Below are 14,580 nucleotides of genomic sequence, written 5' to 3'. Positions count from 1 at the left end.
CAGCTTGAACTACAACCATTGACTGAGCCAGTTGCTAGGGGCTACAGGAAAAAGACAATCTATCTGTCTATCCATTCTGAGAGAAACTGTAAGTACTCAAAGACAGCTTGTTCTCTGTAGGTTTCATTTACAGCTCACAGTACAGACACATCCACCTGTTCCACCTTAATATTATGTGAACACCCACCCAAATGAAACAGAGCATACTCTCCATTCAGTGACCAAGCAACAGGGAAGCAGCTCCACTGTTGCTCAGACAGAGTCAAAACACATTAAGGAAAGATTAAACCATAGAGAAACTGACACAGATCAATCCAGCACACACACACACACACACACACAAACACAAACACCTTAAACACAGCACATCCCTGCCGTTCTCCACACAACAGATAGCAGCGTGTGTGTTTCCTTACCGTGTAAAACCCAATCCTGCACAAGGCAAGGGAGAGCTGCATGTGCTCCGACATTGTGCTCAGCAGCAAGCGTAACCCCCGGCAACAAACAAGCCAAGCCTCTGGAGTAAGTGAATGGATGGAGGAGGATCAGAAGCAAAACAGCGTCAGGTCATCAACATGGGTCCAGCCCTTTGTCGTCTCACTGTCAGCAGCTCACAAGATCCATTTCTGTTTTTTTAAAGCTGAGCTTTACGGGGAAGGTTTCATGAGGATGAAGATGAGCAAGACGAGCAGGAACGTTGTTTTGTGTTTACTCCCCAAATTCTTCAGAAGAAGATAAAAAACTATGGCCACAAGGATCAGCCGACAGACACAAGCCTGAGATTAGTTTGAGAGAATCTCTACAAAGAGATTAAGCGCTCAGTGACAACTCGGGATCTAGAATAAGACTACAAATTGGATTAGTCACCATTACCCACCCACACATTACTGTACGCACAGCTTCATGAAGTATGAAACCATTGCTCTCTATGCATTCAGGAGGAGGAGGAGGAGGAGGAAGACCAACTATTACAGTTCACTGTGGTCATGGGGATTCAAACCACTGTTGTGGGATGCTTTGTCTGAAGTGGGTCTGTTCATGGAGAGAGGTGAGTCGTGTTCAAATAGGCTTGTTTGGTCAGACCAGCTGTCTAGTAATAGTTACCGTCACAGTGTCACTACTTGCTGTCACACTGCAGACACACGTAACACAATACTGTAACATAATAGGGCTACATTATACTAATAACACCAGCAACAGGTAGCCTGCAAACATCAATGAACTGCAACACTGAATTCTATTTTGACAGGCTCTTGTAACTACTCATTGACTGTGTGTTTTTGCAGCAATTCAAGTTTGAAAATAAAGAATCAACACTGAGCAGGTGTCCCTGTGCCATGTCCTCACAAATAAATAGAGCTGTGTTTCACTGCAGCTTTTACTAGCGGTCCACTGATATCAGCTGTTTAAAGACCGGTGCCGATCATTAGAGAGCAGGTCAGCTGATGGCTAATATCATCATGTAATGCTTTTGTTTTGTTTTTTTGCATTTGACAAAATACAACAATTTAATAATACGAGAGGAACAAAATCGATGAACTTTCATAAATAAATGTAGACAGAAAAATACATGGCTCAGTAAAATATTTCAACAAGGGACTTCTGTGTTTCTGTCCAATCATCTGTAGTAATAATAAAAATAGAAAAAATTACAATATTTGCTTTTAAAAAATAGAAAAATACATTGAGTTATGCTATGGATTTCAGAACATGACAGTTCTATATGCATTATGGGCGATAATTCGATAACGATAATTATCGCGATATAATTTTTCTCGATATAAATATAAAACATTTTCGATACAAATTCGATATAAATAAACATGTAGTTACACCCCCGGTAAATTAAAATGGAAGGGGGCGCTAATGAGCCTTAAACGCTAGTTGCCGCCGACCATTTGACAGAAGAAGAAAGGCATTGAACAGCCAATCATGTCGCAGGGTGAGAGGGGTGCGTGGCTGAATGTAAACCATAGACTGTATAAAATATGGACGTAGTATCCGTGACGTCACCCATCTGTTCCTGAGTGCTGTTTTGAAGCAAATCGACGGCGGCAGCCATATTGGTAATGCGGAACTCAACTAGGCAGAGTGTGACGTAGTGTGAGCCTCTTAGCCAATGGCTGTGTGTTCCCGACCGGGAGTCACGTCAGTCATGTCCTTATTTGGGCAAAACTCGTAATCTTAATATCTTCTGAACCGTCACGTTAGAAAAAAATTCACTCCCCGTACAGTGTGTGCCATTAGAGAGATTAGCTTTGTAGGGCCAAGCCGTTTTTTGAACCAGGCTGTAAACATGTTTATTAATGCTGCAAAGATCGTCTTTTTCCCATTCATATCTATGTAGTTTCCGGTGTTTCTGCAGCCAGCCTCAAGCGGATTCTCGATGTATTGCAGTTTATATCACTTCCGCATTGGCTTCATCGTTTGAGACCGGAGTTTGCCGCTTGATGTAAACACAGCTGAGACGTGGTTAGTCTGACACTGTGCTGACTCTGCTTTAACTATTAACTTCATACAGCTAATTAAATTTACTTACAGGATGTGGGTAAAGGAGGAGCACAGAGAGAACTTCTGCTGTGCATTTGTAACACGTTTAATATCCACCACGTCCGTAACATGACGGAGCACCGAACGAGCGTGATGCATTCACTGTACTGTGGGAAACAGTATTACTCTGACTGTAACCCTTAGTAGTCTAAAAGGGGAGAGCACAACTCAAAACAATACTATACTAAAATGATGAACAGTACACAATTTGACATATAGTTGTTGTAAATGTAAATCAAATTATGGAAATAACCTCAATCTAAGAAAAATAAGAATCTACAAACTAAAACTTCACAAAAATCTGATTTTACACAAAAGACCTGCTTCCTGTTAGCACCATCAGAAACGATTGATTCAAGAAGTTTATCAGAAAACTAAACCCAGATACTTGTCTAACAAACTGTCTGGTTTCTTCAACTTTCACTCAGGACCAAAAATTTGCATTTAAATTTAAATGAAATAATGATTTGATATTTATCCTGATATTTATTGGTATCGACTGATATTTTATTGTGATAATATAATTTTCCATATCGTCCAGCCCTATATGTAATATATTTAACACTAGCCAGTAACTGTCTTATATGCTGTTATTTAGAAAACTCTGAAGAAGATAATGACATTGGCGCAGGCATCAGCCGATTATTTCAAAATGCCATTAATCAGCCGAACACATAATTGGTCTATCTCTAGTTTCTACATCTTCTGACTTGACAGCTGTGCAAACAAATTAGCTTATTATAAATATGCAGTGCAACTCCACCCAAACTGGTTCTGCATTGGTAGTAAGAAACAGGTTATGATTTGATGTTATCACATTTATGAAACCATACCACTGTCACTGTCATTATAATAATAATAATAATAATAATAATAATAATAATAATGATACTTTATTTATATAGCACTTTTCAATACAGGTAACAAAGTGCTTCACAGTGGGCAATAAAACCAAGAAGAAGTGCAAAGCAAAATGAAGCGATAAAAAATTAAATGAAATAATAGCTTAAAAACCACACTAACTTATAAAACAGACCCTTAAAACCAGAGCTAAAATTAAATAAAATCACACAATAAAAGCTTTCCTGTAAAAATGTGTCTTGAGTAATGACATAAAACACGGGACTGACTCTGCAAGTCTGATCTCCTCTGGTAGGCCGTGCCAGAGAATACACAACTGTTCAGACTGCTTTTCAATCCCATAAGATAAGAGCTTTTCATCCTACAAAATCATACCCCCTTTTATATCCAGAGCTGAAAATGGAATTACGATTTGAGACTAGGATTTCAGATACTGTAAACATCAAAAACTCTAATCTGCTGTCCACCAAGTTGCCACTCTCAAATCACAATATCTTCTTGTTTGGTAACGGGGTGAAAACTTAAGCATTGGGGCAACGCAACTGTTTGTTTCATTTGTTATGGACCAGTGTAATCTATCTAAGACTTCAACGGTTAAATTCCCTCGTTCTCATGACAAATATCAAAAGAAAGGAAGTCTCATTTACAATACAGTTTGTGGATATATTATTGTGTGATGCAAACGCTAACATGACAAAAAGGGAGGAAATAATAGTCAAGCTTTAGAAAAGTTCACTCATTTGACGATCAGTTGGGAAAATATGCTTTCCTATAAAAGCATTGAGTTAAAGCTCTGCTTAACAAACCACATCTGCTCACGGCTTTTATGGATCCATCCCACAACTATTCAAATAAAACAAGACTAATCAAACAACGGACAACAAATCCTTCAACCTATAGATGTTATATATACGTTTTTCCTCTCGTTTGGAAAAAAGCAATGACAGTGGAAAGAAAAGGAAATGAAGCGCAATTAAAAAATATGAAAACAGTTCACTAATGCTTCTTTTAAGTGGTGGTCCATAAAGCAAAAGGAGCTTAAAGTGCCTGTGGTTGATCACGATAGCAGCATTATAAAATCCCATAAATATTCCCTCATCTCCCACTGTAACACTGATGGAGCTCCAGCCCAACATGCTGACTCACTAGCACTCTCCACAGACACCAGGGAATCACTGCAATGAGCCAGCAAGCAGACACAAACATGGCTGTGGTGCTGCTAGCGGGTTCAAATCAGGGACTTAGGTTCAGGAATGCAGTTGTGCACAGAATGGTATTTCGCTTTACAGCTTGAGGCCGTGCACTTAAATGAAAGGGTCAGCTCAAGAAACCAGACCAGCTTGACCAAACGTTAGGTTAATATCAAATCACATCCATTCAAGCTGAAACCTGAGTAAACCTATCCTGCCAGTGGATAAAGTCAATGATTAGCCGTTGATTTTTCTGCATATAAAGAGCACACACATTGTTTAGTGGGACCGGTGGTAATGTTCATGCAATAGGTCATTTTTGTTTGGAGACCTTGTCCAACAGCAGTGAGGTGTGGAACACGGTCAGATAGGGGACACCACTGAGAGGAAAAGTACACCAGCCTTGAATCCCATATAGGCTAACAAGCTGTATTCAGATGCTGCCAAGAACTTCCCATCAGCTCTCTTTCCTGTGTTCAATGGTGAGAAGTCAATCTGCTGCAGCCTGCTGTGTGTCCTTGAAAAGGGAGATCTGCTCTGAAGTACAGTTAGTCAGCTGAAAGCACAAGCTGCTACTAGAACTGTTTCTTCTCATGAGGTGAGATCTTTTTGCAGACAGTTATGGAGGGAGGGAGCTTGTTTGTAAAAATAACTTAGTGGCTATTATTATTATTATTACAAACCATAAAAGATAAACTAACACAGTTGTCTTCCAGCAAGGAGGGAAGCCCATTGGCTCAAGAGACCTCCTAGAACTTCTAAATGTCTGCAATCCAGCTATAATGAACTGCTCCAATATCTATCAACCAATAAATCCAACGTGGGTCCCTTCATCCCCCTTTATTCATCTATAAGAGTCTACTTGTTCAATTATCTTGATGATCATAACAGTCAGTGCTGTTTTTCATATTTAACATAATGTGGTAATAATGTTGTTGATACTTGATAATTATGTTTACCATTGGGGTTACACGTTTCATTCATTAACTGTTGATGGTATCATGTAGTCTATTCCTGTCTTTCTACTTTTTTTCCAGCATGCCGATGTAGATTCAGCCTCCTGGCCCATGACTAGTGACTAGTATGAGATCCCCCCTTAACGATGAAAGGCTTCTTAACCTTATCCTTAGGCATTTTTCAACCAGGGGAACTTTACCCCAGAACTACGCACATTTCAACCGACGGACCCAGGGCGAAAAAGTAGTTCAGGGCTAGATAATCTCCCCCCAAAAAGCCCCTGCTAGGGGGGTAGTACTTTTTTAAAGGTCCCGGGGGCTTTCAGGGGGCAGGGCATGCAAAGTTAAACGTGTCTGATTGGTAGATTAACCGCAGTGTTTTTATTCCGCCCGTCGTCCACAATAACATCACACACATCTGTGATTCACTTGATTTCTCTTTCTTTTATTTGTTCTGTTTTGTATGTGTGTGTACTTTTCAAAAGAAGAAGCTGTGATTCTCTTGATTTAGCAGCTTGTAACGGTAGTCTTCTCTCAGCCCACCACGAATGCGTCTCTCCCGGTGTTACAGTTTTAAAATTGACCCTGTAAACTGGAGACTTTCAGCTGAATGTAACAGTGTTTGTGGAGTTTACACAGTTGTTGAAACACAGAGGGAGTTTTAAGATTCAATATCCTCATCCGATATTTAATGATCGTCTAAAAACGGTTATGAGGGATGCATCCGGCTGAAAGTCGGCAGTTAACAGGGTCGCGGTTTAAACCAAAACACTGTACGATCTCTGCCACAGCTTTTTGAGTTCAAAAGGATTTTAAAGCCGTGTTGAAACGTCTTTGCTACTCATGCTTATCTCATCTCACGTGTTGATTCAGTGAATCCATCTGTGATGAAATATAGCACCATCTAAAACAGTGCGAGCTGAGTCTCTTCCATGCTAACAGGCTAACTGTTGTGTTGTTCATAATGATACCTGCCTGTCCGTCTGCTTCTATGGTGTCATCTGTGATGAATGGCATTCGTCTTTGTCCTACTGCCCTCTACTGGTGTGGTGGTGTAGTGCATTTACCTTTTTATTTCCTCTATACATCACTGGCCGGATTTGCACAATCTACCCAGGACTTCGGCCCCACAGTCGAAACGCAGACAACAATGGGGGGCACAGAACCTTTTAGTTCAGGGTAAAGTAGTTTGGGGGGCTGAAAGATCTTGGTCGAAATGCACCTCTTGACTCAAGCCTGTGTGCCTACAGACAGCCCCCCTGCCCCCTCCTCCCATTGACAGTAACACATGATTCTTAAGAAGCACCTGGCTTTAACCTGGAGTTTACCACACTACCAACATGAGCACGCAGTAACAGCAAACAGTCACTATAATCTGTGTTGCCTCTTTCTGTTTGATGGGCATCTTTATTAAACCACGACACCTGCTTAGGTTTTGTCCCCTTGTCTTGCAGTTAAAATACCCAACCACTTAACAACATTTTCAACATCCAAACACCAAAATCTGCTGCTGTTCAAATCTACATACAAAACCTACAAAAAGGGCATAAAGGCACAAAGTAAACAGGTGTCAGGCTACCAGACACTACAAGCAGGTGTTTAGTCAGCCATTTAGGACTGGGAAAACTATTAATAGTAATGGCAGCTGGATAATTGTCTTCATAGTTGATGCCTGTGTACCAGAAATATTGTGAAAGTAAACCTTCTTGGTTCATCATGTTGGATAAAAATATAATTATTAGCCTGCCAGTGATGTTGGCAGCAAATCTACCTCATCAAAAGGGACCAGCAATGAAGACATAATTGCAAGGTTCAGGTACGGTGTAATGTGGTTATTTAGTATCCAGCTTCCAGGCTGGAAAAGCTAATGCATCTTAAACTGTGTTTCCCCAAGTCACAAGTTTCATGCTATAGCTCATAATAAAGGAAGAATATCACAAGGTTTAATCTATGATGAAAACAAGCGGCAATCTCTGGTCTCAAAATATGAAGCCGAAGTGTTATAAACTGCAGTTCATTGAGCGTGGACCGCTTTAGGCTGGCTGCAGAAACACTGGAAACCACATACACACCAATCAAAAAACAATGATCTCTACAACAATAAACAATAAACATGTTTACAGCCTGGTTAAAAAAACGGCTTCGGTCTGAAAAGCTCATTTCATCTATCGTCACACACTCTACGGGGGGTGAATTTTGTTCTAATGCGACAGTTCAAAAGATAATAAGATAAGTTTTTCCCATTTAAGGACGTGACTGACTTGATTGACAGGCGGGAACACTGTAGCTGTTAGCAAGGAGGCTCAAAGCCCGCCTCTTTACGTCACACTAGCTCGATAGAAGTTAGGTTGAGTTCAGCATTTCCAATATGGCTCCCACCAATGATCGGCTTCAAAACAGCGCTTCAGAAACAGACGGGTGATGTCACAGATACTAAATCCATTATCTATACAGTCTATGAATGACACTAATAGACACTTAAAAACTCAACACTTAGATGTGTTAAATATAAGCAACAAAAATGAAACTGTTTCACTGAAATGAAAAGACAACAAAAATGTAGCCAACAAAAAATACAATGTCTCAGAAAATTACTATTTGGGTCTATTTTTGTAAAAAAAAAAAAAAAAAAAGCTAATGCTCTAATCTCATTTTTTTTTTAAAAGGGCATATGCATTTTAAAACTGGAGCACATTAGGGTCCAAGAGTTGGCCACACAGTTCACTTGTAATTTGGGAAGATTGTTTCATGGCAACAGCCAGCACCAAATTCCTGTGTCAGTGCAGACCTGTGTGGCTGTTTTTAACATTGTGCTGACTGTTCAGGCAAACAGTGCTTCAACATGCTACAGCGCCCAGTTGAACCAATCTCCACTGTAGGCTAAACAGTCATAATTAAAACTACAGTTATTACCAGGAAATGTACAATAATTATATGCTTTCATTCCTGTTTAGGCCAAATACTCTTAACTCAAACTTCATCTCGAACCTTCCCAAGCAGCAAGAACCGGACACAAACCGTTCATTTCCTTAAAGTGAAGTGAAAAGTTCTTATTGATTTATATGGAAAAGAAAGAGAAAGTTCTGGCCTGTGTTGTGTGCCAGGTCTCCAGTGTTTCACAGCATGTAAGGAGGCCTTGCGCCTGTTGAGAGAGTGACCTCAGAGGACAGCAAAGCACTGGGCTCCAGCAGTCTGCAGAGTTACAGCTGTACTTTCCACAGAAAACTGTTTGTCACAGAAAGTCTTAAATCCTCCAGCGAGTGAGCTAGATTTTTTTTCTCAACTCAGAATGAAGGCAGACTAAACATGGTAACTAAGAAAACCCTGAGTGATGTGAACGGAGCTTAGTGAGGAGAGGAAAAGTGCTACACAAGCAAGATTGTTTTCTATCACCTAATGTCACAAGTGTGCTCCTTTGGACAGCAATGCCTCATGTGTTTACCTTTGATACTAGCATCTATCCATGAACATTGACTGCGATTACACAATTAGTCATGGACTCATGAATGCTTTGTTTCCCTTTTGTTCCACATAAGAATTGTGACTCCAAGGCAGGACGACTATCTCAACTTAAATCAGTTTATAGCAAAGCTGTTCTGGTGCCAGTTGAAGGAAAGGACTTTGTTAGTCTGATCTAAGAAATGTCCCAATGAAGCCAAAGTTCAAAGTTCCTCTTAGGTCTCACATCTTGGGAGGCCCATTATAAACAAACTGATAACACTGGGTGGGCAAGTCCCTCTTCATTTCACACTGTCACTCTGCTCCCCCCAACCCAAGTGAGATGACAGCACAATGTCTGTGAACTATTTGTTCCTCTGGGTTTATAAATTCCCAGGGAAAGCCTTCAGTTACAGCTTCCTCTCTATTGTTACACTTTTTCACTAGCAGCACCCATCCCATCCCTACAATGTGGGCAAAGGACCAAAAGCCATAATCTCCCAGTCTAAAGCTGGCACAGATGCCTGGACAGTTTTATTTCCTTCTTGTCACAGTTATTATTTCAAAAAACCATGCAAAGCAGTGCAGTTGTTTAGTGTCACTTCCATGAAGCCTAACCAGCACACAGTGCAGCTTTAAAGAGAAACAACTGGGAGCTCTGTGGACTAATAATGTATTCTCTGATAACATAGAGTGCTTTCACTGTGTAGCTGGTTGGCTAGCTGTTTCACATATAAACACATAGGGGTCTGGGTCAACCAGTTAGACCTTGTTCACACAACAGTGAGAGGCAAATGCTAAAGGCTATAGCTGATACATTAGCATAAAACAACAACCGGTACTACAACTAGTGAAGTGTTAGTAACCACACACCTCAGTCAAAGTAAAGACTGATTGTGAGCCCAACAGGAGAGAAACACACGCTGGAAGTAGTCTTTGATTGAAATACGCTATACCTCAGTATTTGGGTTAGTTTACTCACCAGATAATCCATGTACTATCGCTGACCAGTCACAGCAGCACGAACTGGCTTTGTAGTAATCCCGTTTTTGCCTCAATGTGTCCAAATTTCACTGGATTTGACCACACGTCGCTTTGTATTCCCCGCCTTTCAACCAGCCACAGCAGAATAAAAAGCAGCCTTTGGTTTTGGTTTAAAAGCAGGATTTCTCTCCGTCTTCTCCGCCAGTAGGACCAGAATGAGTGCACGAAACACTGGGTGTGTTTGTAACGGCGTGGGCCGCAGGGGTCGTGGGCTTTTTCTCAATACAGTAGCCCCTCGTCCGCCGGCTGACTTCCAGTTTTATCACAATTATCAGTTCAGTGTTTGGTTGAGGAAACTGGCGAAGCCTACAACGCTACGTCACGCACGTCGTCGTGCGCACGTAGCGTGGTCACATGACCAAACACATGGTGGCTATTTTCATTCTTTGGAAGATTCCTCTCTCAACCAGGGTTTTTGTTTGAATCCACTTTGTGCCGGTTGTATCTTTTACTTAAATTGCAGAAAAAATCGAGAGGTATGATTGTTCAGTAATTATATTCTGTAAAAATTGTGAATACTCTCTCAGATTGCAGATAGTATAATGGCTTTAGTACGTCTCTGCATATCAAAGATGTAACACTAGACAGGTCTATAGGGTGTACAAACTACCTGTGAGATCAATTTAATGTAACTGCAATGTGAATGAATAACACAAACAGGATCTATGAAATGAAATATGATTTCTTTGTTTTGCTGTGTTTTTATTTTTATTTATGTTTTTTAATTAAGATGGCTAACTATTTGAATCACAGAATGTATTGATGTATTTAGACCCTTGCACACTCAATGAAATAAAATAATATTTAAAAATAAGGTCTATAGGGTGTAATCCTTACACATTGCAGAGGTTGCATAGCGAAATCGGTCTGATTTTCTAGAGAAGAAAGCAGGAACACTGCTCATGTCTTTTGTTTTGAAGTTTCAAGTATTTTTTCGTTTTTTTAATACATTATTAAAAAGATTAACCCTTAGCTGTTTTTAAAGGGAATTGTTGAAATTATTACGAATTATATTATATTCCAAAATGATTCTTATATTGGGATTTATATTATAATAATAATAATAATAATAATAATAATAATAATAATAATAACTTTATTTGTATAGCACATTTAAAAACAAATGTTTTGTTGACAAAGTGCTTTGTCAAGCAAAGCATGGCAGTATTTCTGAGGCACAATAGACCTTTGACAGACAGAGGAGTGTAGGAATTTTAACAATGCAAAGACAAAATACAACGCCAAAGATTAACAAGAATAAATGCAAATTAAAAAGAATAAAGAGGTGAGACAGTAGACCAGTAAATCATTGTCGAAGATGTTTTTCAAAAATAAATAAAAATTGATAAGTAAATAAAAGCATTTAAGGACAATAAAAAAAGGTTTTAAGAATAATAAGAAAAATTACATTTGACAATGTAATTAGGACTGCAGTTATTCCAAAATGTATTGCACCACTTGATAACTCTGTATTGAATCAAAACTGATTCTGTCTCTTTGAACTATTAAACCAACACCAGACCAAGAAATAAGACCATGTGCCTTCATGCAGCTGCATTTTTCTATGAAGCTTGCAGCGGCACAAAATGCAGCTGCATCTGACGTAATCCATTACACAATACATAATGAATGAAAGTCGATGACACAGTTAGTACAAACACGGTTCAACGTCAAAGACTGCTTCTTCTGAAGCACGAAGGCCTGACCACAGATGTTGCAGTCACAAGAAGGAGGATAGAGAAATGGATATGCATTTTCTCTGTTATCTCTCAAGTTAGACTCCAAAGAGGCTGTAACTTAACCTGATAAGCCTTAAAGTATATTGATAGTCATGCAGCGCCTTTCAGGAAAACGCTAGTCTGACTCCAAGTCTGCACAGACATCCATCTTTTTGTATTCAAAAGCACAAAGATTGGACCAACTTAACGAGACAAAATGTGCAATATTAGCATATTTGATGTGAAAATGGAACCCAGACAAAACAATTATGAGATATCCCCCTACTAATTAGAGAAGTGTATAAATCACAAGTCTTCTAATTTGATGCAAGCTGCTCACTGAAGTAATCTTTCTCCCTGGAGACCACACTCCTCTTTAATATTTCATGTGCTGTGCTATAAAGGAATCTCCCTGAATACTGTGAGGAGGAGGATGAACTGGATGTTCTCTGCAGAGCTCTGACAGGTATGGAGGATGCTGAGAAGACACAGGGGGACTTATTGCATTCACTTCTATGAGCAGAAAATGTAAGCGTGCGTAAATTAATATGGTAGTGTTGTTTCCTTCAGGCGAAGTCCAATGTAAGAGGAGAGACCTCTGGTGGCCTTGAGTAAAATGTCAAGGTGGATTGTTTAAGTAGAGGTATACATTGAAAATATTTAAAAGATGCTCTTTTGAACAGTGACTTCCATATATTACCACACAAATTGGGTCTGGTAGTGGCATATCAAGGACATATTGACAAAAGTATAGAGGGAGTCAGGGACCACCCTTAAGCCTATTTGCTGTGCCACCTGGTCTCATGGTTTGCAAAGGTAATAATGAGTAATTACGTTTTGAGCAATCACACAAAAATAAAACAAATCAAATTATCTTTTATGTGCACACATTACAGCCAATAGAAGCTGGGTGCTTCTGATCCTGGTTTTGCCTTTCTCTAAATGAAGTACCAACGACACCCACAAGGGGGCAGTGTTTACCAGACAAAATGGGGCAGCAAAATTAAAGGCCATGCTGTGTTTTCCAGTTTACATATTTCCCATAGGAAATAGCTTGTTGATTTTACAGAATGTCAACTAAACCCATTGTGGGTGGTCGCTTATCTGCCTCAGAGTAAATAACATTGATTAAAATAAATTATGATAAATCATAAGTCAGTTTATGTAACTTTGAAATTTATTTCCTGGTATATAAAGTGTTCCTTTCTCTTCTGGGGGGTGGGTGGGCTTTGGGGTCTAGATTAGTGTGTTTGTTAACATGGAAATCCCACCAAAGATTGAAATGAAAAAAACAATGATGTCAGAGAACAACAAATTTAGATAAATATATTCATAGATATTTAGATACATATACCAGCAGATGAGAAGTATTCAATGACTCTGACAGACTTATATTCTTCTCAGAGAAAACAAACTGTAGAGTTCATGGGGCACTTACTCTCTATATGTAACCATGGTGAGTTTGTTATCAGTGTTGTTGGCAGGATTTATTGCAGGTTTCATTGACTGCCAACCATAAGGCTGTTGAAATGGCTGTATACCTGCTGTATCATTACACCATTAAAATGAATATCTAAACTGCTGGATCCAACCTATTAAATCGTATTTTAACTGTATGAAACAACACTCAGATGGTCTGTGACGCTGTGATATGTGTCAGAGAGAACTGCTATTTCCTGGCATTCATAGCCATCAGTTATACATAAGATTAACAAATAGTACATTGGCATGATCATAGAATCTTATAAATAAAAAAAGCATTATTTTATTTGGACAATGTATTTCTAAACATGATCTACATTCTCACAAAAAAGGGCAATTTTCAAAGTTTAACACATCACAGCAATCACAGCTAAGCAAGGATTATTGATAAGATGTTCTTTGTACCAGCAGATATTACACTGAAAATCTTTGACACTAAGCCAGTATAGACACTGAGCCATTCATGTCTAGGATTATAATACCGCCCGTGTTAAACAATCAATGGATAGATTATTTTTTCTATAGGTCAGAGAAATAGATTGATTACATCACATTGAGCAGTAAAAGAAACACTAAACTGAATAATTCTGCTGTTCAAACTATTTGAGGGTTGAACCATCATGCTATGCACCAGTCAGCATGATGTCAGCGGATTTTGGATGACGTTCTTTTCAGATGATGGAGGATGACAAAGGTTGGCAGGAATCCAGATTAACCTGACATCCTAACTTCCATATGCATCAGCAGCATTATTTTATCTGCTAAACCAGACGGTCAGTTTTTATGAAACTGTGAAAAGGTGATTACTGGAGCTTCTATGTTAAGTTTCCAGTGATGAAGAACTTGAAATGAAAAACAGAGCAACTATAAAAGAAATATTTTCCAAAGAAGTTGGAGTAAAAGAAACATAAGTGGAGCCAACTAAGTAAAATAAATAGAGTATTATATACATGGTTTTCAATTTTTCCATGACTGCATTTACTGTGACTTTTGCCAATAGGATAACATATGAAATATTATAAAGGAAATACGATGAATTATAATATCCCATTAACTCAACTCAACTCAACTCAACTTTATTTAAATAGCACCTTTCCTACATAAAAAACATGCAGCCTCAAGTGCTTCACAGACTAACAGAGAGATAGAAAACAACAGCAATGGTAAAATCATAAAAGGTATGATAATATATAAAATATTTAAAAATAAAATAAAGTCAGTACAGGAAAATTAATTTTAAAAAAGTAATAGTGGAAAGAAAAGTTAAAAATAAGGTAGCGTTAACAAGATCAGATGGATACAAGAAATAAATAGATAATAAATAATTAAATAAGATAAATA

At 38.8% G+C, this 14,580-nt stretch overlaps 1 protein-coding gene across 3 annotated transcripts in view; it reads right to left on the bottom strand.

The window, feature by feature from the left end:
* The window catches only part of LOC117818829 (ADP-ribosylation factor-like protein 15), a 108,132-nt gene extending 97,741 nt beyond the window's left edge, over positions 1-10,391 (bottom strand). Inside the window, exon 1 of one of the 3 annotated variants that reach the window (XM_034691926.1) lies at positions 9,978-10,391. In XM_034691926.1, coding sequence (XP_034547817.1) covers positions 9,978-9,989 — 12 coding nt within the window. In that variant the 5' untranslated portion in view covers positions 9,990-10,391. Of the gene's footprint in view, positions 1-416; positions 890-9,977 lie in introns of those variants that run through there. The other 2 variants (XM_034691927.1, XM_034691925.1) reach the window with 2 other exon arrangements.
* Between the last annotated feature and the right edge of the window lie 4,189 nt (positions 10,392-14,580).

Source organism: Notolabrus celidotus, chromosome 9 (assembly GCF_009762535.1).
Source record: "Notolabrus celidotus isolate fNotCel1 chromosome 9, fNotCel1.pri, whole genome shotgun sequence".
Lineage (NCBI taxonomy): Eukaryota > Metazoa > Chordata > Actinopteri > Labriformes > Labridae > Notolabrus > Notolabrus celidotus.
The sequence above is the reverse complement of the archived record's forward strand: the minus strand, read 5'-3'. Positions and strand labels throughout refer to the sequence as shown.